General features: G+C 38.6%; 1 protein-coding gene across 1 annotated transcript in view; it reads left to right on the forward strand.

The window, feature by feature from the left end:
• The window catches only part of LOC116993472 (kinesin-like protein KIF16B), a 152,521-nt gene that overhangs the window by 67,543 nt on the left and 59,892 nt on the right, over positions 1-25,086 (forward strand). The window contains exons 15-22 of the mRNA XM_033054089.2: positions 192-329; positions 3,725-3,807; positions 3,990-4,078; positions 12,963-13,016; positions 14,324-15,679; positions 20,472-20,630; positions 21,469-21,574; positions 22,124-22,174. Of these exons, the coding sequence (XP_032909980.1) occupies positions 192-329; positions 3,725-3,807; positions 3,990-4,078; positions 12,963-13,016; positions 14,324-15,679; positions 20,472-20,630; positions 21,469-21,574; positions 22,124-22,174 (2,036 nt within the window). The remainder of the gene's footprint in view (positions 1-191; positions 330-3,724; positions 3,808-3,989; positions 4,079-12,962; positions 13,017-14,323; positions 15,680-20,471; positions 20,631-21,468; positions 21,575-22,123; positions 22,175-25,086) is intronic.

Raw genomic sequence — 25,086 nt, forward strand, 5'->3', positions numbered from 1 at the left:
ACTAGAATAAAACAATAAATATTTAGGGCATGCAGTATGTGATAAAGGAAGGAAGAAAACATTGTCCAGAATAAAGTGAAAATACACTTTCTGATACGTAGTGCAATGTGTTGTTAATAAATTATTATTAGCATTTTAATCTTACTAATTGTGAGGAGTCTAATTATGTTATCTTATTTCTTTGTGTTTAGTTCTTCACGGCCTTGATCTGGAAAGTGAGCATTGCGTCTTTGAAAATCTCAATGGTACTGTGACCCTCATCCCACTGAATGGAGCACAGTGTTCTGTGAATGGTATTCAGATCACAGAACCCACACACCTCAACCAAGGTATTACTTAGCCTAATGTTGTTTTTCAGGCAGTCTCTTTGCTTCTTCCTGACAGAACACTGAAAAAAATCCGCACTTATATAAAGGGATTATTGTTTAATTAGTTTTAATTTCATTTCTTCTGAACTACAATAAAAAACCACTAGGAAAACCCCATAGTGTTTTTTTTTGTCAAAGAATTGCCATGTGGTGAAAAGAGAATTCTTTATTAATTTCTACCACTTCTGTCTTGGTTTGAAACACAGGTGTCTGCCAAGGAAGGCAGGAACATCCCTTAGGATGGAAAATGTTTACAGTTCTTTACTGTGTATGGGTACCAAGGCAAACAAAAACAACAAACAGCACCAACACCAAACAGCAGTCCCAGACTCTCTCTATTGGCACTTTCCCCTTGGAAAATTTACCCTTTCCCCGCAAGAACCAGCTGGACCATTTTCCTGTGAGAACCAGGAGCTGCACTCCTTTTCCCCCGCCAAATTATTTGGTATCTCTGCCCCTCCAAGAGAAACCATCAGACAAGAGAAGTGCAGCCAGTGCCCTTCTCCCCTGAGCTTAGCAACTTCTTTTGTCTCTCCTAAGTACTGGTCATTACATTTTCTTAGCAACAAAATGGAAGAAAATTCTTTAAGAGAAAGAAACAAAAGGGAAAGTCTTAAACCCCAGCAAGTTCATAATCTTGGTTATGATTTGATAGTTACCCTTTGATTCTGTTTGTTTTTACACAAAGTGAAATCCATGCCAGATTGCTGTAATGCTAAGAAAAAGAATATAGATCTCCACAGGACTAAAATAATACCAGAGACATCCCTGCCCCTCTCCCCAGGTTTCAGGTTGGTCCTGCTTAATACTACTGCCAAATTCTCTTGTACAGTAGGAGATTGAGCTGGAGTATCTGTTTGCTGCAGCTATAGGAAATGACAAAAAAGGGGAGGCTAACCCTTAGGATGTTTGAGAATTTCAATTTTAATGTATAGACTTTAAAATCTGGAGATTAAAAAGCAACTGGGACAGCTGGAAACAAAGATACTTTGTTTTGGTCTGGAAAGGACTGACTGACAAGTGAGCAGGAGAGCTTCTCAATGTTTGATCTTCCAGAAGCACCCAATATCTTTCCTTTTTTTTAGCGTACCTATTTTGTCATGCAGAATGAGAGGCATATGTTCTTGTTTCTATTATGGATAAGGAAAAAAAGAAAAAAAGCCCAACCCACTTGGTCTTAGGTTTGAGTAAATCTAATGTGTAAATTCTTACCAACAGAAACATTGACATTAATAGCAAATAACACTGTAAACAATAAAAATTGAGTTGTGATGAATCATCTTTATCCTGCTGCATTTTACAGGCAGAAAATGTTCAGTGTACTTCAGAAGAAAGGAGGAATTTGGATGCTATTTCCTTCTTTCAGATGCGTATTACAACTGGATTTTTGTACTGCTAAAAGTGGAAACGTGACTTTTTTCCCTCACGAATGTCTTCAGACAAAAATTTGCAACTCAAGGGGGAAAGAGTTGCTAAGTTGTAAAAAACAGCTACCTAAGCTGACCTTTTGTGTGTATAAGGAGACTGAGTCTGAGAGGAAGGTGGCAACTGTGACATTAAGTGTGCAAAACTGATCAAATCACTAGTTTAAGGACTTGTGTGCAATCCATTTATCCCAGCTGTGTTAGCATTTAGTCTCACAGCATGAGTTGCCAGGGTCCTTAAATACCCATTTTTAGGTATCACTGATTAACTGCTGATATATTTAAATGTTTCCGTTCATCATTAATAGCTGTTCATTTGAAAATACGTTAAATTTTTAGACCATCATGGAGTTTAAAAATAATAAGAGGCATGATAATTAATTGCCACTTCCTTCTATGGATTTCTTTGATCATTTGTGAATTCTGGCTAATGTGGTGTTTTTGTAAGTGTAACTGAGCTAACAATATTTTTTTACTCATAAGAATATATGGAAGGATTTCTGAAGGTAACTGAGTTAATATTCACAATTATAGTTTGTCATTTACCTAGAACAAGTTTTCAGGGTTTTGGGCCAAACTGCCAACCCTTCTGTACTTAAAAGAGAAGTCTACGAGTTATTTGAATGACACGTCATTTAGGAAGTGAGTCTCTTGTGCTTCCTGTTAAGTCTCTTTCTCCTACCTTCCTTGAAATTTATGAAGTTAGGGACACATATCTGTAGCTTTTAGTTCTGAAAATGTAATTAATTTATTTACATTGCTTCCACCTAATGAAATGGTCACAAATGTTTGCAATTAATTTTTTTTTTCACTTGAAAGTAACTGAAGGAATTTCATACAGATTTATGAAAGGTAATTATTTTTGAGATTTTACTGAGGCAAACTGCAAATGTGATCCAAAAATGAGGTGTAGTGTAGAAAGCAAGAAGTGATTGTAGAGCTTTTTGCCATTTATTTGTTAAGACTGGATCACCTAATTTGAGTTGATTAAGCTGATTTAAGAGAAGCATTCCTTGCTACGGACATCATGTCATTATCAGATGGTAAGAATTTGTAGTGATGAGTTTAATTGCAGTTTTTTCATACTGTGAGTGTAATGAAGTCCTTTTTCTTTTTATAAATGCTTTGTACCGACTGACAGATAAATGCTTGATTCTGAGGTGCTGAATTTGGAAGACTTCCATGTTATGACAGTAGTGAGACATCACTGACAGTATACTTCTTAGTAGGGAAGTATTAATCTTGGTACCATTGTCTTTAAAATATGATAAGAATTGCTCAGAATCTCTTTATTTGTGACTTTAACTGATTAAATACAGTAATAGGTGTGCATTGAGCAATATGAATTATTCAAGATTCTTCCATCAGAAAGTAGCTGTTGGATGTTATAGTCTAATAATTCTCTTTTGAATAACAGTAAACTTTAGTGTTCCACATGAAGAAGAAAAATGTTATAGTACAAATAATGGAAATCTGGAGCTTTTAGTGTAGTTGGATTCAAACCTGACCGGAGATCAGTAGCAGATGGACAAGTTTGTTCTTGGTCACATTTATGTTAAATCTGCATCTGCTGGTAGCTTCCAAAGTATCACTGTTGAAGAGTATATAGATCAAATTGGGGCAACTACTTCCTCTCCCTATGTTTATTCTTTAACTGAACTCCATGAACATGATTGACCTTGAGTCAGCCATTCATGCAGTGTGTGAACATGTGTGAGTTTCGTTTTTGTTTAAGTAGGAAGAGGAAGGAATCCACTGTATGCATCAGTTAAGGTAGCTATGACTATGCATGGTTATACACTTGTCAGAATGCATTGTCATTTTGTTCTTGCTTAATGGAAGTCTTTGCTTACGTGTTACATGTCTGAAAAATTACATGGTATTTGCGGCTGCAGAATGCTGTCAGTTAGTGGTGTGTGTTTTTCTCATCAGGTGCTGTTATCTTACTTGGAAGAACCAACATGTTTCGTTTTAACCACCCTAAAGAAGCTGCTAAGCTAAGGGAGAAAAGAAAGGTGAGACTAAATCAGAGTTTGGTAAATGTAAACCTTTTCACAGTTTTATTTGTAGTAGAGACATGCCTTGATTGTTGTATGATGCCTTTTATCATTTGCTTCATGTACTTTAGTCAATATTTCATCAAAGTAAGAGTTTGTAGAAACTTGTCTAATACTTTTATTTTATGGTCTGTTGTTAGAGTGGACTACTGTCTTCCTTCAGTTTGTCTATGACTGATCTTTCTAAATCTTGTGAGAATCTGTCAGCAGTTATGCTTTATAATCCAGGGTGAGTATATTCTAAAATACAGTTGTTATAATTTAAATCATTCTTCATTTTAGCTGTTTAAAATGTACCAGAAGCATTATGACTAAAGCAGTTCAGCAAAATAACGACATGAAAGAATTTATGTTTGTATTTTCTTCAGAATTACAAGTTAACTATTTTTTCTAAGAAAAATGCATTTTGAACTGAAAATTAAGATTTCTTGAGTTCATATAATACCAATACAAGCATAAAAAGGCTGAGAAAATAATGTCTTGTGTTCTCTGCCAGTACCTCTGGGAAAATGGCCGAATTAAAATATGGAAGAAAGTTTTATTATGCAGTTACAATGACATAGAATGCTTATGGTAGAAAAACTGTTTTTAGTGATTTTTCCACTGTTCCTAAAGCAACTTTCAGAGAACTGATGGTGTTTTGTTCTAATTTTTTTTCCATAGCAAGGGCCTGTGTTTTGAGTATGAGATGAGGCAATTTAACTACCTATGTGCTTTTGAAAAATTGACTGGGAATTGAATTATATCGTTGGATAGTGCAGCTTTATTCTGAAGTTTTACTTGGGAATCTCTCTTTATCCTTTAGAATTTAGGAAGATTTGACAGGTGATAATAATAACTTCTAGTTAAACAATGTCTGAAATACAGGGAGTGTGTTTAATAACTCCTTTAAATGTGGCTGTTACTCTTTTGCTACTGAGCTACTTACGGAGATCTCACGATGGTGAACTAGTTGCTAATAAATTACAGTAATTTCACTATTACAAGCCGCAGGCAGTATAAGCCGCATTTCCGGTGTGTCGGCAACGTTGATGTCCTTGTCAATAAAAAAGCCACACCCGATTATTAGCCGCACTTTCATTTGCGGCGAACTTTCACAAAGTCGTCATTTAGTAACAGAATCACGGGATCGCCGGGGCTTACTGACAGGTGCCGACCTTGGAAACATTATTTCCAAGTGAAAAAAGACACAGACCATAGCTGCGGCAGTGTACCCTGCAAGTTTTATTTACAAGCTGAAAAAGACATGAACAGTAGTGTGATCATTTTGCGAGCATTCCCAACAGATCCACGTTTCCTTCAAACAGCTTCTCAGCCACGCGGGCATGGCCCGACCCGGCCCGGCCCCTCCCCTCCCCTGATCTGCGCGAGCACGGCCAGCCATGCAGCCGCACAAGACTGAAAACACTTTAAAAAGTACAGAGAAATATCACACACTTTTATCAAACTGCTGAGGTAACACCCCCCGCCTCTCAGTAACGCCACCATCCACAGGCAGGCAATAAACAGTTCTCTGATTGATTCATCGTCGGAACACTGGGAAACCATGGATTTCAAACCATTTTGGCTCGGGACAGGACCGGCACAGTACCGGGTAAGGGCAGATATCACATTTTTGTTAATATACTAGCTGCCCCGGAGTACTAGCCGCACTTCCGGGTTTCCACCAAAACTTTGGTCAAAATGGTGCGGCTTGTAATCGTCAAATTACTGTACATTCTATTTTCAGATAGGGATAGTATAGAATGTAAAAAAACCCCAAAGTATAAGTATACTTTTCTATTTCTTCATCTTTTCAAATAATTGAATCTAAAAATTTTCAGTGACAGTTGTTAGTATTATCTTTTCTGTGAGTTGGGGAAAGTTCCTGGCTGTTGTTACCTCTGGTTATTGGTGAGCTATCCTGGGCTTTTCTCTGACTGATAATGTTATTGTACTATAATATTGTTATGAATATTTACTTTATACTGGATACTACTGACCTTAACTCTGCAGTTGGTATAGAGTAGGGCAGAGTGTTTCAGCCTTGCCTCACTAGTCCCTCAGATTTACAGCAAAATATAATGGCATGGCCAAGGCCCAGTTGAAGGTGTGCTTTAAAATTATTTCCCAGCTGAAGCAGTCTAATTGTCTTCAGATATTACCAAATCCCTGCCTTACAGAAAGGATTTTTCTTATAAAATCTACTTATTAAAAGAAGAGAAAAAAAAAGAAAAAAGAGAGAGAGAGTCTGGAGAGTTACTTGATTGTCTCTGATGGAGTAGATTGCTAGTTCTTATTTTTTTCCCTTGTCAGTTTGCATCCTGCTTTGCTTTTCTGGAAATCAAACAGTATGGATAATACTATTAGATTGTCAATGTATGCAGCATTTTTTCAAAACACTGCCATTTTTCCCATTTAACACTTCTTGTAAATTTTCCTTTCTTGGGTGTGATTGTGAGAGTACACTTGCTCTTGAAATTGAGAGTAAGTTTAGGTGAAATATTCATAATATTCCTGAACACTTTATGCCCGTGTTTTATTAAGCTAAAAACTATAAGCAAAGGGTCAATTATTGATATTCTCCCCCTAGTCTGCATTCAGTTAATATTTGTGAACTGTCCTGAAGGAATAGATATTTTTTCCTGCTTAATTTGTGAACACAAGAAAGGATTTTACTTAAGGCTCATAATGCATAAGGAAGGCCAGGTCGCTTGTTTGTGAGCAATAAAATCTATTTGAAGTTGTTCTGTACTTGCTGTAATGTGCTTTTGTTTTTCTGAGGGAGGAAGCTTCTGAATCATAGAATCTTTTGGGTTGGAAAGTGTAGCAGCAGAAACAGCAGCACCTGTTTCTTCCTGCACCATGCTGAATCTTTACTGCACACAGCTCATATTTGTATGGTAATGGCTAGTGTACATGTCCATCAAAACTTTCTTCTATAACCATGTTTACGTACTTGTCTCCTGGGTAAAGAACAATTTCTCATGGGTAAGAGTCTTTCTTCTCACAGGTGCAATCTGTTCCCACAGGAATGGATTGATATGCTAGCTGATTCTCACTGTTGCAATTCCTTTCTCATGGGACTTTATCAGGCAAGCTGTTACCTATACTTAGTGACAAGGCCTGAACCATGATTTTGTAAGGCCTTTCTTTTGTAAGGTTTTATCTAAATGTGATAGGAAGGGATCTTTAAAAGTCCTACCTAATTCCTACCTCCCTGCCATGAGCAGGGACATCTTCAGCTAAATCAGGTTGCTCAGAGTCCCATCCAGCCTGACCTTAAATATTTCCAGGCACAAGGCATCCACCATCTCTCTGGGTAATTTAAATTTGTACCACCTTAATTTTAAAACACTTCTTTAAATCTATTTTGAATCTACCTTGTTTTAGTGTAACACCTTTACCCCTTGACCTATTGCAGCAGCTCTGCTGTAAAATCTGTCCCCATCCCCATTCAAGTACTGAAAGGATGAAGTGAGCTCTCCCTAGAGCCTTCTCTTCTCCAGGATGAACAACCCTAGTTCTCAGTTTGGCTGCATGGAAGAGGTGCCCAGCCCTCTGAGCATCTTTGTGGCCCTCAACTTTCTTCAATGTCCTTGTTGTGCTGGGACCCCAGAATTGGGCACAGCACTCCAGGTACGGTCTCATCCAAGCAGAGCCTCCCTGGATCACTATGCGTGCTGCTTTGGATGCAGCCCAGGACACACTTCCTATAATTGATACCATACCTAAGAATATACATGGTTCATGCTGTGTGGAGGTGAATGTTGTCCTAATAGATCAGTGATTTAAAAAAAACAAACGTCTGCGTGTCCCGTTCCCCCCACCCTCCCCAAAAAAACCAAAAACAAAACAAAACAACTCCCTGCAAAAAACTCCAAACCTCAAATGTTACTGTTCTGTCTGTTTTTTTACTGCTGCAAAGACAGGTAGAAGAAAGCACCTTCTGTAATTGATACATCTTTATGGACAGCAATTAGGCAACAGCAGCTTTTCAGCTTAGGCTGGAGTACCCTGACAATTTTAAATTTATTTATGTTGATGCTAATGCTGTTTTTCAAACATCTCCTCTTGAAACAGCAGAGGAATTTTTCTGATTGTGTGATGAGGTTGTCACAAAGAGATAGTTGTTCAGAAGGCATTATTATTTTAAGGGTAACAGGGTTAAATATGTTTTGAATAAAGCAGACTCCAAACTCTCCACTTCCAGTTAAGAATACTGCCAATATGTACTACAGTGATTTTTCTTCTTAGTGATGACTACGTAGAGCCTGGATGAAACCTTCGATAAATCACATCTCTGATTATCAAAGGGCAGGGTAAATGTACCCAGGAAGTGTAGTGGAGCATCTTGCATTCTAGAAAAGTGCCAAATAACCTATATGAAATCTAGTTTGTTGGGGATTGTTTATTTGTTTGTTTTATCAGGAGTAATGCTATGACCCTTTCCTGCAGCAGGTTGTAGTATCACTTTCTCTCAATATAAGTTGTCCTGCTGACCACCAGTGCAGTCCAGGATTCAGTAGCTGGCCCTTCAGGGTTTTTTCTATGCAGATTTTGTGACTGACTAGCATTTTACCTGTTGTTAATTTAGCCTTTTCTTCCAGTTTCATTATTAACAATCTAAAGAAGTTGCTAAATTTGCAATTTTTCTAAGTTGCAATAAAGATTCTGGTGAGATTCAGCATCTTTAGCAGTCAATGGCAGAAGAGCCTGTGGGGTATTATCTTCAGTTGTGAAAGCAGCATGATGGATCTTGCTTACTGTATCTTTTCCATGTGGAAACCAGCATTGTCCTTAATAGTGTTTTCAGATGGATGGTCTTGTGTGTGCCTTTTTGTCTGTTGATTTCCCATATGTGGGAAACAAACTTGTTGCATATAATCTTGGCTTAATGTGCAAAATTCTTTGCTCTGCTTCTTCACAGTCTTTGTCTTTAATCTAGTGTCATGGAACACTTCTTCAGATAATAATTTTTGGATAAAATGGAATTTTGCATGTAGATTTATGCAGAAGATTTCATTTGTGGACCTTTTTTGACTGCATTATACTGTGACTGTAAAATTGCTGATGAGAAACCTTGTCTTGGGTCTGTGTCATGGGTTTATATCCTAATCTGGTTATTAAAGTTCTTAGAAATTCCTCTGCTGAATTAATGTGCAAACGAGACCATATGCCAGTGACAACAGTATGGGTTTTATTTGATAGTAAATATGAGAGAAAGGAAGAAATAGAGGTGGTGGGGAACAGCAAGGGCTTGACAGAGACAGAATAAGGAAAATTTCACCATTCCATGGATCCCAACGATGCTCTGTTGATCCTCTCCAGCTGGTCTTCTTGGTGGTGGAGGTCCTCCCAAAAGGCATAGGATCCAGTGAGTTAATATATGCTCAGGCTAGGTAGGAAAACCCAGGCATTTCCCTGGTGGGGGGAGTTTGCTTCAGGAATGACTCTGGTGGGGCACTTTGGGGGTATTTGATGGATTATGACCCTCCCTCAGCTGCCTGCCATGTGAATGTCCCATGGATGTGGCCTGTGAGGCTGGGGATTCCACAGCTGGGCCAGTTTGTGTAAGGGAGGATGGGTGTTCACTGCTTCTAACCAGAAGTTACACCTGAAACCTCCTCCACCCTCCCCGCTCCCCCGCATAATTTTGGGAGGGAGTCTGTGTAAACCTGGCTTCTGCAGGCTGTGGTCTCTCCCACCCCAAACTCAGCCAGGGAAAAATCTTTGCTGCATTTGGCTTTCTTATGGGTGTATTCCTCTCCTTCAGTTTGGCTTGTTTTTTCCTAGGTCTGAGATGACTGAAGAATAGGTTTTCCCTTTATCTAATCTTAGTGGTTTAATTTACAGTACGAAGTTCCAGTCAAGTGTCTTCAGGGAGGCTTCTTTGGTTGGAGCTTCTTTATAATTTTTTATTACAATGAACAGAATTTTGTATCAATGTTTGAGGCATGAACTACTTCAGTCTCTGACAGTTTAGTATGGGAGTTTGACTTGGTTTGGGGTTTTTTTTGGTTTTTTTGATTTTTTTTTTTAATTAATCTCATTAATTGGCGTACTGAGCAGCATTGTAACATCTTTGTAGTCCTGCCAGTACTCAGTCTTTCCAAACAGATGTAGTATCAGATTGCACTTTTGTGCTGTGCAAATTAAGCTACTCTAGTACTGTGCCTGTAGAACTGACTTCCTTTCTCTGCAGCTTATCTACACTGTTGTTATCACTGGATATGACACACTTTCCAGGAAAATGGTGTCTATTTAATTCAACACTGATCCCATTAAGTTTCCTTTGTGGTAGATCTACAAAAGAAGGAAGAGTAGATTCTGTCTTTAGTATATGCATGTTTCTGTTTAATTTCAAGCTAATATGCTTTTTCTATTCACAGTAGTGCTCACATGAATAAAGGGAATAGAGGTTATGTGAAAAAGATTTTTATTAGGGTAGACTAAACATGAAAACATCAGTCTTGCATATGTGGTTTGTAAAACTGACACTGATCTGTTACAGCCAAAGTGAGAAATTTTGAGGTATAGAATTGATTAAAAAAAAGGGGGGAAGGAAAACCCAAAGCACATGTTAACTACTGGATTAAGTTTTTGTTTCCTGAAAGCCCCCAAGGTTGCTGCTTGTTCCTTTTCAGCACTCTGTGGATTTTACATCCACTTTGTGGATTTCTGCAGCATTGCTGCTGCAGCAATTGTGATCAAATTGAAAGTACAAAGTTACCATCATCTATCCTTGTGCTGTAAAGTGCCCACCGTAGTTTAATGCAATGTGATGGGACTCTTGGTGAGACAGTTACATGAAAGCTTGAATACCTGGATCTGGGTATAAAAATCTACATTGGCTAATCACTTTGGGATTGTAGAAGACATTTTATGAAATGAATTTGTGAGAAATAGGGAAAAATGAAATCGAAGATGTGTGAAAGTACAGTAGTTTCACGAATACAAGCCGCACGGAGTATAAGCCGCACTTCCGGTGCCTCGACAATGTTGCTGTCTTTGTCAATAGATAAGCCGCACCCCGAATATTAGCCGCACTTTCGTTCGTAGCGAGAATCCGTGCACAGCTTTCACAAATTGGCCAATTAGTAACAGGATCACGGCATAGCGGGCTTTACTGGCTCGGGGCGGGGCCAGGAAGGCTCGGCCCGCTCATGGTTGCCGACAGGGCCGGCCGGGTGGTGCTGCAGCCGCCGCCGGGCTCACTGGCCCCCCTCTCCCGTCAGCACTGCCTCGCTGCCGCGTTTGCTCATCCTGCCGGCGGGCCAGCCGCCGCCGCCGCTGCGAGGCACGCCGGCCGCCCCCTCCCGTCTGCACTGCCGCCGCGTTTCCTCGCCCTGACCGGCACTGCAGGCCCCCGCACCGCCGGGCTCCCCCACGCTGCTGGCCCCGATTCTGCTGGGCTTCCCCCGCTGCCAGGCAGCCCCACCCGCCGGCCTTCCTGCTTCTGCCATGCTCCCCTGCACTGCTAGCCCCAGTTCTCCCGGGCTCCCCCGCCCTGCTGGCCCGGGCTCTGCCGCCCCCCCTGCCCCGCCCTGCTGGCTCAGGCTCAGCTGCCCACCCCCACGCTGCTGGCCCCGCCTCTGCCAGGCTTTCCCACCTCAACCGGGGCCAGCCGGGCTCCAGCTTGGCTTGGGGCTGCCACGGGCTCTCACTTACGTGTTGGCAGATTTTAGAATTTTGTTCATGTATTAGCCGCCCTCGAATATTAGCCACACTTCCAGGTTTCCACCAAACTTTTGGTGAAATTGGTGCGGCTTGTATTCGTGAAATTACTGTAGTCATTCTCCCATATTGCTGCCATTAGAAAGATGCTTCTTGAACATGCAGGAATCACAGTTTGTTACAATAGCTTTATAATGTTAGATTATTAATATACTATTTGAATATTTCCAAGGGCTTTTTCTTTTTCTTGTATGCGTCTCTATGACTTTAAAAAGAAGTATTAAAAATTCCTAATTTTTAGAAACCTATCTATATAATTGTGGTGATGACGTCTTAAACTACAGTTTATCAAAAACTTGAAGTTAACTGTGGTGCGGTCTTGCATTTTTTTCAGTATTTTTGGACAATTTTACTAACCTGCATATCCTTATGCTGTGACAAGCCTGAAATAACTGAATATATGTGTATTTGGTTGAGTAATTTAATCCATATATAGGTTCTTTCTACCTTTTTAATATTTGTTATTGAAAGTTCCTTAAATGAAAGATAAATATTTCAAATGAAATAAAGATAAGTACTTGTGTACAACTGTAATAAAAACTGATATTAAAACATTACATAAAATGCTCTCCTGTGCTTATTTAGAACCTTGTCAAACTAAATACATTAAAATCTCAACATATATTAAATGAATGGGTTTGAATTGTATTCTTTGCTCTTTGGGGTTTTTCAACCCCACTGATAACATCCTAGGAGTATTTGGGATTTTTCCTTTTTCTTAGAAGGAAATGGCAGAACTATTAGCACCCACTACTGTAGTTTTGTATCCCTTTCCCTTCTCAGAAGTGGCTAAGTAAATAAACCATAGGATCAAGAGAATTATTTTAGCTGTCATTCGCATTTGAAAAATATGTTTAGAAGGAATAATTATTTGAATTCTTCTTCTGATATATCATATGATAAATGTTTTATGAATCTAACCAATTTAACCTCCAATAAAACAAAGTGCTGTTGATTTTAAAGTATTCTGTACTGCTAATATGTTTTTCTATCAATTCCTTTCTCAATTGATCACTCTGTTTCCCCCTGCCTCCCATGGCAGTCTTTTCCCTGTAAAAGGACCGATCTGTCTAAGGTAGAGAAATTAAATTTCTATTTACTGATTGCCATGTCTGCATGTAGTTAACTCACAGAGGCTATGCTAACATCTATATGTCTTGTACTTTTTAAATACTTTTTCCTCAGAAGTTAATTTTTTTCTATTTATACTCATGTCAGCATGATACCTAATTTGTAACCTTAATGAACTGTTTTCTGTTCTTGTAGAAAGTAGTTTACCAAAACTTCATTTGTATCATTGTCATCGAAACAGACAGAAAATTGCATCATGTCTTCCTATTTTTGTGATACTCAGAAAACAAACTTTTTGCTGTATTCTTTATTTTTTTTTAAATCAGGCTAGAATTCGAGAGACAGCAACGAGAGGAGCTTGAAAAATTAGAAAGTAAAAGGTAACATTGTTCTCTGTGGTATTTATGTGTGAATGGATGTCTAGATATATACAAGTTATAGACTCTTTTAAATAATGAATTTGGAATCACAGCAAGATGATCCTGAGTAGCTGAATTGGAACTAACTGATATTTAGCAGAGAAACTCTGCATAGATTGTACAGATACAATATACTACTTGCTCTTAATTTTCATGGTTTTCATCTTTTAAAATGGCAAATTGCATTCTTAATTAATATCTCTTTTTAATGGTTTATTTTTCTTTGAACTGAATTGGGATAGGAGAAACATGTTACATTCTCTTAGATCAAACTGTGATGTGGAATGGGCATACTCTTCATGCTTTTCAGAGCATCATGTGGAAGTTGGTGTGGAATACCAGAAAGCATTGTTATTAACTGCCAAACTGAGTTGATTTTTTTGACTCATCATACCTGCTAAGATTGTGGAAGTGGTAGCTGTGCATTGTTACAGATCTCAGCACTGATTAGATTCACAGACTGAAAGCATTTCTGCATTCTCAGCTTTAGATGGTGTGCTCCATTTTGATAGAGCTCTTTATGCAGTTGACTAAGTGAAGTAAACTCAGAAAAATCCTGAAGCACTGAAGATACTATTCAGCAACTAATGCAACTGATATTTATCCTTTTTTGTTATGTTGGTGGAATTTGAATTCAGATTGTGCAGAAGTTAATTTGCTTGTACTTCAATTCTTCTGATTTCTGGCAAAACAACCAGTCAACTTGGAGGTTGTCTCTACTTGTATTATGGGGATAATGGTAACCGTCAAGTAAGAGAGATTACACAGGACATAATAATGTGTCTTAAATCTTGTAATGCTGTTTTGTCAGTAATTCAGTTTGAAGTTACCTAAAGTGAAAACATTGCTTTAATCTGTTTTCATCTGTTGGCTTAAATTTGGTGAGGCAAATTGCTGATCAAGTCCTTCTATACAAGTTTTTGTGCATGAGAATATATGTATGTAAAAAAAATCACATATTTACTCTGCACTGTGTGCATGGATATATTCTCTTAATGTTTTTATTGAATTTGACAGAACTAATACAGTCTAATTTTTTTAATAACATAAGTGCTATATAACATGTCTTCCTAGAATTTATATATCAGCTTTTTATACTGACACAGACTCTGTGAATATCTTTTTGATTTGTCTCATGCATTGAGTCATTTCCAAGCAATGAAGGATCTTAACCTGTAGCAAAACAAAACTACTAAAAACATAAAATTATATATAGCCAAAAATCTTAGTCCAAGACTTTTTAATGTCATGTAACTGTTTCACTGTAGGAAACAAATAGAAGAGATGGAAGAAAAACAAAAATCTGACAAAGCAGAACTTGTAAGAATGCAGCAAGAAGTAGAGTCACAGCGCAAAGAGACAGAAATAGTTCAGCTGCAAATACGAAAACAGGAGGAGAGTCTGAAACGAAGAAGTGTTCACATTGAAAGCAGGTTAAAAGATTTGCTGGCTGAAAAAGAAAAATTTGAAGAAGAAAGATTACGGGAACAACAGGAGATAGAGCTTCAAAAGAAAAAGCAGCAGGAAGAAATTTTTGACCGGGTCAAAGAGGAGTTGCAGCGACTACAAGAACTTAATCATAATGAAAAAGTAGAGAAAATGCAGATTTTTTGTGAGCTAGAAAAACTAAAAAAGGAAAAAGATGAGCAGTATCTTAAGCTGGAATCAGAAAAAAAGAGACTTGAAGAACAGGAAAGAGAACAGATGATGCTGGTGGCTCACCTGGAGGAACAGCTTCGTGAGAAGCAGGTCATGATAGAGCTCCTGAAGAGAGGGGATGTGCAAAGAGTAGAAGAGGAGAGAAGAGATCTTGAAGAGATCAGAGAATCTCTTTTGAAAGTCAAGGAAGCCCGATCTGAAGGTGATGAAAACCATGAAGAGTTAGAAAAAGCACAGAATGATTTTGTAGAGTTTAAAAGGAAACAGCTGGAACAGTTGTCTATTTTGGAAAAAGATTTAATTCAACAAATGGATCACCTAGGAAAGGAAATAGCAGATGAAAAAAGAGCTCTGGAGCACTTAAAATTTGCACATGAAGAACGTTTAAATCTCAAGAGAGATGATGAAAATTTTATGGATGCTATACTCAAGGCTGAAGAAGTTGACAAGATAAAGCCAGTGGAACACAGACTCCAATCTAAAGTACGCCAGCTTGAGTACCTGAAGAGTAATCATTTACCAGCTTTGCTGGAGGAAAAACAAAGAGCTTCTGAAATCCTCGATAGGGGCTTACTAGGGTTAGATAATACTCTCTATCAGATAGAGAAAGAAATAGAAGAAAAAGAAGAGCAGCTTGCCCAGTACAGGGCCAGCACAAATCAGCTGCAGCAGCTTCAAGAAACTTTTGAATTCACAGCCAACGTAGCCCGGCAGGAAGGAAAGGTTCGGAAAAAGGAAAAAGAAATCCTTGAATCAAGGGAAAAGCAACAGAGAGAGGCACTGGAGCAAGCTGTTGCTAAGTTAGAAAGGAGGCATTCTGCTTTGCAGCGTCGTTCCACCATAGACTTTGAAATTGAAGAGCAGAAACAGAAACTGGCCACCTTGAACAACAGCTGTGATGAGCAGGCAGGGCTGCAGGCAAGTCTGGAAGCTGAGCAGAAAGCTCTTGAGCAAGACCGAGAACGGTGAGTGCTGCAGTATCTTCCATTTATCAGAACCTGTCCACAAAAGGGGAATAATTTTATACCTTGGATTTTGAGAGCACAGCTTGTTCAGTGTTGCAGTGCTTGAGGATCTTCATGAGTTTCAAGTAGTTTATGCAGAATTGAAACTACTGCTTTCTGAAGGATTCTTGCTTACTCATTAAGTTCTGGTATGTTTGGATGCTTATCCCATCCTCAGCAGGATATTATTTGCATGAGCCATCACAGTACTTGAATTGTTTTATTTATGTAGAAAGCTCAGACATCCTTATGTTCTGCCCTTACAACAAATGTACCATCTAACAACTTTTTTCGCTTAAATTCTTTCTGTACAACTTTTTTTTTCTTCTTTATTAGTAACAAGTTAGATGTTTGCTCAAGATTTGGATAGTAAACTTGCCAATTGTCTCTCTCCACTGAACCCTTCTGGTATTAAAAGTAAATGGGGGTAAATGTTTAATTTTTCAATAGCCATGTTTTCAAGGCTAAATAAAAATAAGCAAGCCACATATCCATGTAAAATTTGATGTTGGTTTTTAAGCTTATTGGAAATATACAGAGGCTTTAATACTGCCCAGTGTGGTAACAATCCCTTTTAGGCACAGAAGCAATGTCATGGGTTATACTCAAGATACCTTGTAGCATAACATTTAGCCTGAGAGGTTCAGAGAAAAGTCAGTCAAGTAGGGAAGGATCATTCTCTGTGGAAGAGGAAGAAATCTTTTGGGAATTTTTTTTGACCTGAGCAAAAATTCACCAAGATTAATGTGTTCAATCCCTGCAGTATGGGAAAAGTCCAAAATTGGCATTTTTAAATGTGCTACCTGATTTGCTTATACTGGGGCTTTGAGACCTATGAGTATCAATGAAAAAAATGAGATGTTTTTTTCTTCAGGTAGCATTTGTCATCTATTTTTTAAAATATTTCACTAATTTATCTGAATAATTTTTTATAAGCCCTTCAAACAGATGTGGAAAAACCACCTAAAAGAAGAAACTTGCCTGTAGCCAAATTGGAGAACTCTTCTGTATTCTGATCCTTCTAAACCATTGTCAGAAGACTTGCTTTATATAGACTGTGTAGAGGTCATTTTTTCAACATTTATAGTTGCATTGTTTGGCTTTTAGTTAAGCATTTTCAATACTGATTCATCATTTTGTGTATATTGCCATTATTTTCCATAATTGTCATGAACATAAAATCTCATTTTCTGCTCTAAGCATCTCACTTGGCTAAAGTGAGCTATAAACAACTAGAAGTTCCAGAAAAATAGAGTTGTGTAATAAGTGAAAAAATGCATTATCAGTCAGAAAACTGAGGTTTGGAGAAGATATTGAGGAAGTAAAATAAAAATTTTAAAAAACCTAAAAAATATCTTTTTTTTTTAAATTTTTATTTTCCTTGTTTACTTCAAAGTCCTCTTGCAAAATAAAACTTTGAAGTCTTTTGGTGAATAGACCATGGGCCTGAATAATTCAATTCAGTATGTTTTTGTTAGTGTTAAGGCAAGAGAAAGATCTAAAGATACATGAGAGTATGTTAAACATTTCAGGCTATTTATTGCTCTTACGTTTGAGTTTACATTTCACAGTACATGATGCCATAGTAGGCCTATGAATTATATATGGTTTTTTATTGTTTATCTAGATCCCATTATGTGATTAAGTGCTCTGGTTCAGATTGCTGTTACCTCTCTGAAAATGTTTAAATGCAATATTCATTTGAAATGCTATACAAGTGTAAGTTCATAATAACGAGATACAATGTTTTCATTTTTTTGAATCATACGGAAGCTCAAAATTCTTTCACCTACAGGTTTCTTGGTTTAAGATAATTTAAAACATAATGCCCTGGAATGAGTTATCTCCTTTAAGAGTTCCACCAATCCTTTTCCACCAATAAGAAATTAATACTAATAGAAGAAATGAGAGAGGAAGAAATGGAGAAGAAAGTGAAAGTTAAAAGGCAACAGTTTATGAAGAAAAAGAGTGCCAATAGGTGGAGGGGGAAAGAAAAATAAAAGATTGCCAGATATCTAACTGCTAGACCTCACCACTCCACTGAAACAAAGACAGACCCAAAATGCTGGAAAATTCCTGTCCTGGTTTGGAGGACAGATGTCTGCTGAGAAAAGCAGGAACCTCTGTTTGAAATGGAGAATGTAAACTCCCTCCCTCCAAATTATTATAATTTTGAAATTAAGGGGCTCTCAGGCAAAGATATGGGAATTAAGAATAATAGTTCTTTACTAGGAAAATTAACATACAAAAACAGTACTACAAAGAACAAACTCAAAACCCTGAAAAAGTCAGAGTACAACCTGACACCCTGTCAGTCAAGGTGTTGGCAGCAGTTTGATTAAATGGTGGCTGCATCCTCCTGCAGCGACAGATGTGGTCCTGTTGAAGCAGTGCTCCTGTAGAAGGGTGCAGTCTCCCTCCAGAGGTCCAGTGATGGTGTGGAAAGGTCCAGTTTTCCCCTGGAATCCAGTGGTAAAAGGGCTACCATGGTATTCCAAATCTCAGTTTATATCTTGGTAGGAAAGGCTTGGCTCTTCCCCCTGACTGGAGCATCTCCCAATGGGATGAAGTAATTTTATCAGTCATACAGTGGGACTCAATGGGCCATTAGCAGATGATACCTCCCTGGAGGAAGGATGGGTTGTGAAAACATAAAGATGACTGCCCCACCTGGTTTTAATGGATGGTCCATTAGCAGAATATCTCCCACTGAGATCACTGCCCCACCTGGTCTCAACAGATGGTGATAGAATAGATGCTTTTGGTCACATCCTGTATTGCAATACAAGAAAATCCCCATACCCCATATGAACCTGTTGGGACGGCTTTGGGTTCTGCCAGATGCAGTGACAAGGTGGTGTCAGATCCGTCTCAGGAAGGCAGGAGCCTGCAGAGCAGTTCCAGCGGCAGATGAAGAACTTCCTTCCCCATGACAAGGCACAGTAGAGCAGCCATGGCAGCTGGACTGAAGCCACTGGTGTTTGGACTGCAGAATTCCTTCTCAAGGCAGCTCAAACGTTGCTACTGCAGTTTCTCTGATCTGAGAAAAAAAAACCCCGAAAAGTAAAAAAAAAAGACTTCCCCTAAGCAAAGACCAAGCAAACAGCAACGCAAATAACATGCTGTGAAAAGCTGTGAGAGCTTTTTAAAAGGCCTACATCCCCCAGTCCCACCAGACACTCAAGGTCTGCAGTTTCAGGATCTTAAAGATACAGTAACAGGTTTTGGCCAAAGATAATTATGGGATTCAATATCACTATGAATCACCCCAAGGCAACAGGGATGACCCCGAAAATGATAATTTGAGGTTAACTTAAACTGGGATATATACACACAATTTGGTTTCACTGGCAGAGGTTGGGGGCTCTAGACTGAATATGAAACAGCTTTAGAACCATCTTTGAGGCAAGTGACAGGGCACAGTTCAGTGTACATATTGGTGGATGCATCACAAGGCTAAATTTGTATCTATATAAGTGATATCTTCTCTTAGTAGAATGTTTGCAAACCAAGAGCTAAACTTTGTTCCTTTAATTTAAATCTGATTTTTGTAGTTAAATTGATTTTCCATGGGTGTAAACACTTGCCTATATACATCAACCATCTTTCATCCACTTACCCTCAGGACACAATATTGTTTTGCTACTAATCAAAAGAAATAGATGGCTTCTGGCAGTGCTGCAAAAAGCACTCTAAAACTGAAGTAACAATTCAGCCTAAACCTTAGCATTCATCATCTCTCTAATTTTCTCATTTAACCCTCAGGATGGAATATAGAATTGCATTTCAATTTAGATATATACAGTTGCAGCAGAGGTGGTAGAATCCCAGCTTTGCAAGAACTTATTTTCTCTTAATATTTAATTTCTAAATAACCTCCAGAAAAACAATTACTTTTGGAGACAAAAAATTTTAATGAAAATGGGGAAGATTATTACTGTGTTACTAATCTAATCTCAGCTACTTTACAAGTGAAAAGGGTGTTCTGCAGATTACTTTGTTGTAATATGATGAATATTGCAATAACTGCTTCTTATTTAATTCAAAATGCCTCAGGCATTTTTAGTCAGAAACACAGTATCCAGTTTTACATGCTGTATTCTGTGCATAAATCTGTGTGGAATTAAATTTATTTGATAAAGAAAGCAAGGTGGTTTCAAAAGATGATTGCTTACCTGTATATATACAATAAGTACTGTATGTTTATTTTGTAGGTGTGTTTTCAAAAGGAAAATTAGAACAACTGGAAAGCATACATGTGTAGTACACAATTTAAAGGTTTTCTTATAGAGAAGTTTTGCCACATCAATGTTTTAGGTTTTCTTTAGGTTTTTTTTTCTATTAGTGCTGTATTTTGGGTTTTTAATCTTTTCGCCCTTTGTTTCTTCATTCACTTTCACACTGGAAGATAATACCTGAGGTCACTGATAGGGTTCTGTAAACAAGAGAATTTATTCTAATAGATAGGTTAGGTCTTAGGAGTTAATATTTAATGTACAGATTTAGATAGCTCTTGCAATGGAAGCTATTCGAATTGTTTTATTTGACGTAATAGTACTCTTGGAATGTGGTTTTGAGCTGTCTCTATTTTCCTATCTAAATATGCTTAAAGAACAATTATGATTTTTAAACCTTCATAAATATTAGTAATTACAATCTTACATACATGTGTACCAGGGAACATTACTTCCCATCAGAACTATGTGAATCAACTCTAAATCAAAGCAAATTGCATGTTGCGATGTCTTTATAGCCTGGACCACGAAATTCAGCAGCTGAAGCAAAAAATATATGAGGGTGATGGAGCTCAGAAAGGAAACCATGGAATATTAGATGAGAGGCTCTCCCATAGCACTTCCCCTGCCAGCCCAACAAAACCACAGCCACCTGCTGCCCCATTGGTTGATGATAGGTAGGTAACCCGCATTCCTGAAATGGAATGCAAACAATAGCTTTGGAAAATAAATATTTTGGAAGACCATTCTGCCATGGTTGGATTTGACTTAAATACTGTGATTGTACTGGAAGACTGGTATGGAAATAAAATGTATGTTCTATTATAAGTAACCAATAGCCTCACCTGTTCCTCCTGTGTAGTTTGTTTTAGAATACAGGGCTGGAAAACTGTAGGCTGAAAGGTATTTAAATAGTTTTTGAGTTTACAGTTACTTGTCTGTATGGTTTTGTTTCATATATGCGTAAAGCAGCAAAGTAAATTTAATTGTCTTAAACCTTTTTTAATTGGACAGCTGCCTGGCATCATTATAATCTTTAATCCCTGCCCTTGTTATACTTACACGTGGCAGTTATTAGTATCAGCTCTTGGAACATCCCTTCTGTTTGAAGACCAAACCTTGGCTAGCTCAAGTTGCTGATACAGCAGCAGCAGTGAAGGCAAGCTGTTAAATTACAGAAGATGCAGCTCCTGCCTTCTTTCTTCTTCATCACTTGTAACCTCACTACCTCTGGTGTGTAAAGCTGCACTCATAGCTGTGGCTGAACCTGTGATCTAGTAATTTGTTTAATTAATAACAAATTTTTAACCTTTGCCTGTTAGATGAACACTCATTTAAAAGTCAGTGTTGCTTCCTTAAGGAGGGACAAAAGTGGTCTAACATTGAACCTGCCAATTAAGAGCTGTGCAGTACTTAGAGTTTAAAGCTTTTCAAAGAGCCTTTTAGTCTGTTTTGATTTTTATGTAAAAATACATTATTTTTCCATCCACACACACACTTTCCTGTGTCTTAAAGGATAAATGCCTTTATTGAACAAGAAGTGCAGAGAAGGCTGCAGAATATTCATCATAAAGCTGAGGATAATCATGTTAGTGCATCCTGGTCTACAGAAAGTTTCAAGGTGAGTAGAAATGATGAGACATCCTGACCTTCAATGGACCATGTCTAACCACTAATTTAATTTTGTCATTCAGTAATTTTGATGTTTTCCTGTGTTTACTTAATTTTAATTTCCAAAAAAAAAAAATGTAAACAGTTAGGGAAGTATGATATCAGTTTTTAAATTTTAATAATCTTTTTATTTCCAGTGGCATTTTTCTGTTGTATTCTGGGATTTTTTTTTTTTGGCAAGAGTGTGTAGATGGCAATAAGAAGTTTGCAGATTAAAAAAAAATTTAAAATCTTCATTTTATGTCAGAAAAAAAGTAATTTATGAATAATTAATGTTCTTCTGGATGGAATTTCATACTTGCAAACAAATGCCTATTGAAATACTGGTGATTTAATTGATCCAAAGAGTGGGTTTATTGACTTCTAAGCCAGTGGTTTAATAAAAATTGATTGATATTTTTATCTGTTATAAAGAATGTCTCTTCCTTGGAATACTTTTAAATTAACTTATACAAGAAAGGCACTTTTTAATAACCTTCTGTACCTTTTTTGTGCTTAGGATAATGAGAGGCATAATAACAGCACTATGCAACGCAAGTTAAAGTATGAGGTAGGTCATAATTTGTCAGACTGAAATGATTGTCTTAAATTATGGCATGCCCTGTAATTAAATTTCATAATGTTTAACTGCATAATTAGAATTTTGAATTCACAGCAAGATTAATGGCTAACAGAGATGGTGGTGCATCTTACCAGCTGGAATCAAAGTGATTTTGTTTCAGTTTGGACCTAGCTTTTCCTTGTTTGAAAGGTATGGTGTTAGGATGGATCTTTCTTAATTGTTTTGCCATGATTCTTAATTTGGAACAGTATTCCTTTCATTATTTTTAGGGGAGAAGTGCATTTAATGAGCATTTAATGACCATTGTCTGAATTCAGAATACTTGTAACATTTTTGACTCATGATGAACTGCTGTAAGTGTGTCTGTAAGTTAGCAAGAAGAACCAGGCAGGCTGTGTGTGTCCTGAAGCATTTGTGCATGCATTTATGTGTTTTTAAACTGAGACTTAGACGTCTCTCACCATATTTAGTTGTCAAACACTATTGTTGAAACACAGTTATTGTCTTGGTGGATAAATGCTAAATACCCTAATGGATTTAAACTGTAAGAGTAGGAGGGCTGAATACCTTGAATTTGTGCTTTGACTTCTACACTGTTGTTTTTCAGCTATGTTGGACTTTTTTCACTCTCTTGGCTACTATGGGATTACAGTAAATTCACGAATACAAGCCGCACTGAGTATAAGCCGCATCTCTGGGTGTTGGCAAATATTTTGGTTTTTGTCCATAAATAAGCCGCACCCAAATATAAGCCGCTCTGTCGTTCGCAGCAAGGACCCGCGTGCAATTAGTAACAGAACCGCGGGAGAGCGGGGTTTACTGGCTGAGCTAAGGCTGTGCAGGCTCGGCCCGCTAGGGGCTGCTGACGGGGCCAGGTGGCTCAACCCGGCGCTGCCGCTCGGGGCCACCTGCCACTGCCGCTGGGCTCGGTCACCCCGGGTCGGCGCTGCCCCACGGTGGCAGGCAGGGACGGAGCTTTCCCGCACCTGTGGCGCCGGCGGCGGACGCGGACAGAGCACCCCGCCTCCTCCCTGAGCCGTGGCAATGACTGCGCGGGGCTCCCGTCGGCTCCCCGAGATGCGGCAATGGCGGCGCGCGCTTCCACCCGCCTCCCCGGGCCACAGCAATGGCTGCGCAGGGCCCCCGTCGGCTCCCCGAGCCGCGGCAATGGCGGCGCGGCCCCCCCCCTCCTCCCCGGGCCGCGGCAATGGCGACGCGCCCCTCCCCCCGTCCTCCCCGAACCGCGGCAATGGCGGCGCACCCCCCCACCCGTCCTCCCCTGGGCTGCGGCAGAGGAAGGAAGAAGAGAGCTCTCCCGCCTCTCTCCCCGCCCCCCGTGCTGCCTGCAGGGAGCCAGGGCAACACAGTAACACTGTAACAATCGCGGAATGCCGGCTTTTACTGGCAGGTGCTTGGCTCGGCACCCTGGCTGGCACGTCTGGGGTTGTAAATGTCAGAAAATTATTAACATATTAGCCGCCCCCGACTATTAGCCGCACTTCCGGGTTTCCACCAAAATTTTTGTCAAATTGCTGCGGCTTGTATTCGTGAAATTACTGTACTTTTTTGTGCATGTGTGGGGAAAAAAAAAAATAAGGGCTTATTCAACAAGCCTGTTGACTTTCCTGGGATTTTTGAGTAAAGCAAGTATAAACCAAGTGAAATGGATACTGTACAAACAAAAAACAGGGATGGATTGAAAAGCTCAACTATTCCTTAATCAGATATCAGTCACTTCTGTTGGATTTTCGAGAGAGAGATCGTACCAATTTTGAATGACTGTATAAATCTAATCAAAATCAATCCTCAGTTTAAGAAATGTTCAGTTCAGAAGATTTTGCAAAAACATTTTTATTTTGTTCTTTTGAAATTTTTAACAGAAATGTCAACAGTGGAAGCCACACTCTGCCTTTCTATGTCTGTCTAAAGATGGCAATTGTGCTTCTGAGTTGTGAGGAGAAAATGCAGGAGTAAGAGACCGTAAGAGACAGAAGGCATATATGGAGATGCTGGATTTATTTTTCAGTTCTGGAAGACTGTCCTCCCCTTGTAAATCAGAGAAGGCATTTCAGAATGAAAGGAGTAACTCAGAGCAGGAGAGCTTTGCTTGTCACGTGACATGGAAAGTAGTTCAATTCATTCTAAAAGTACTCATACTTTAAAGAGTAAGAATGTTTTGTATCAGAATGTTTTATCTACTTCTTTACATAGTTCTAACTTTAATAATGTGGCTTATTCACTCCACAAGGTTGAAAATTTCAGTCATTTTGATGATAAAATAATTACTTCTCCAGATTGTGACAGCTCAGGAACTGAATCTGATTGTTCCCACATGAAACAGATGTCTTCTGCAGGATCCTTAATGGGTGCTAATGAGCAAACTGGCTTTAGCATATTGTGCCTTCTCTTTTCTCAGTCTAATGTGCATTCTGAAACAAAAACTTATAAAGACAAGAACCCATTAAAGACAGTGCAACCTATAGTTGAAGATCAGTCTAGTAATTGTCAGCTTCTAGCACACAATGCCTCTGATTTGGTTTCTTTTAAGTCAATAGCTTCTTGTTTTGATGCAAGACCAGAACATGCTTCCAGTTTGGGATATATTTTCAGTAAGCTTTCTTGCTTTTACAAAGATACCAGTAGTCAGCTGGTCAGCAGTGCAGTGTTTTCAAAACATATTAAGGAGTTTGGAAGTTTATGTGGTGGAAGTGAGAGATGTGCCCAAGCAATACCATTAATAAAAAATCTGCTATTTATAAGGAACTTGAAACTAAATATGTTCCTCAAGTCAGGCATGAATCAAGACATATCCCACAGCCTGAATCCCCCATGCAAGAGGCTGTCACAATGTGCATAAGCACAGAGATCTCTGATGCCTTTGTGAGACAGCCCCCTGAAGA

Source organism: Catharus ustulatus, chromosome 3 (assembly GCF_009819885.2).
Source record: "Catharus ustulatus isolate bCatUst1 chromosome 3, bCatUst1.pri.v2, whole genome shotgun sequence".
NCBI classification, from domain to species: domain Eukaryota; kingdom Metazoa; phylum Chordata; class Aves; order Passeriformes; family Turdidae; genus Catharus; species Catharus ustulatus.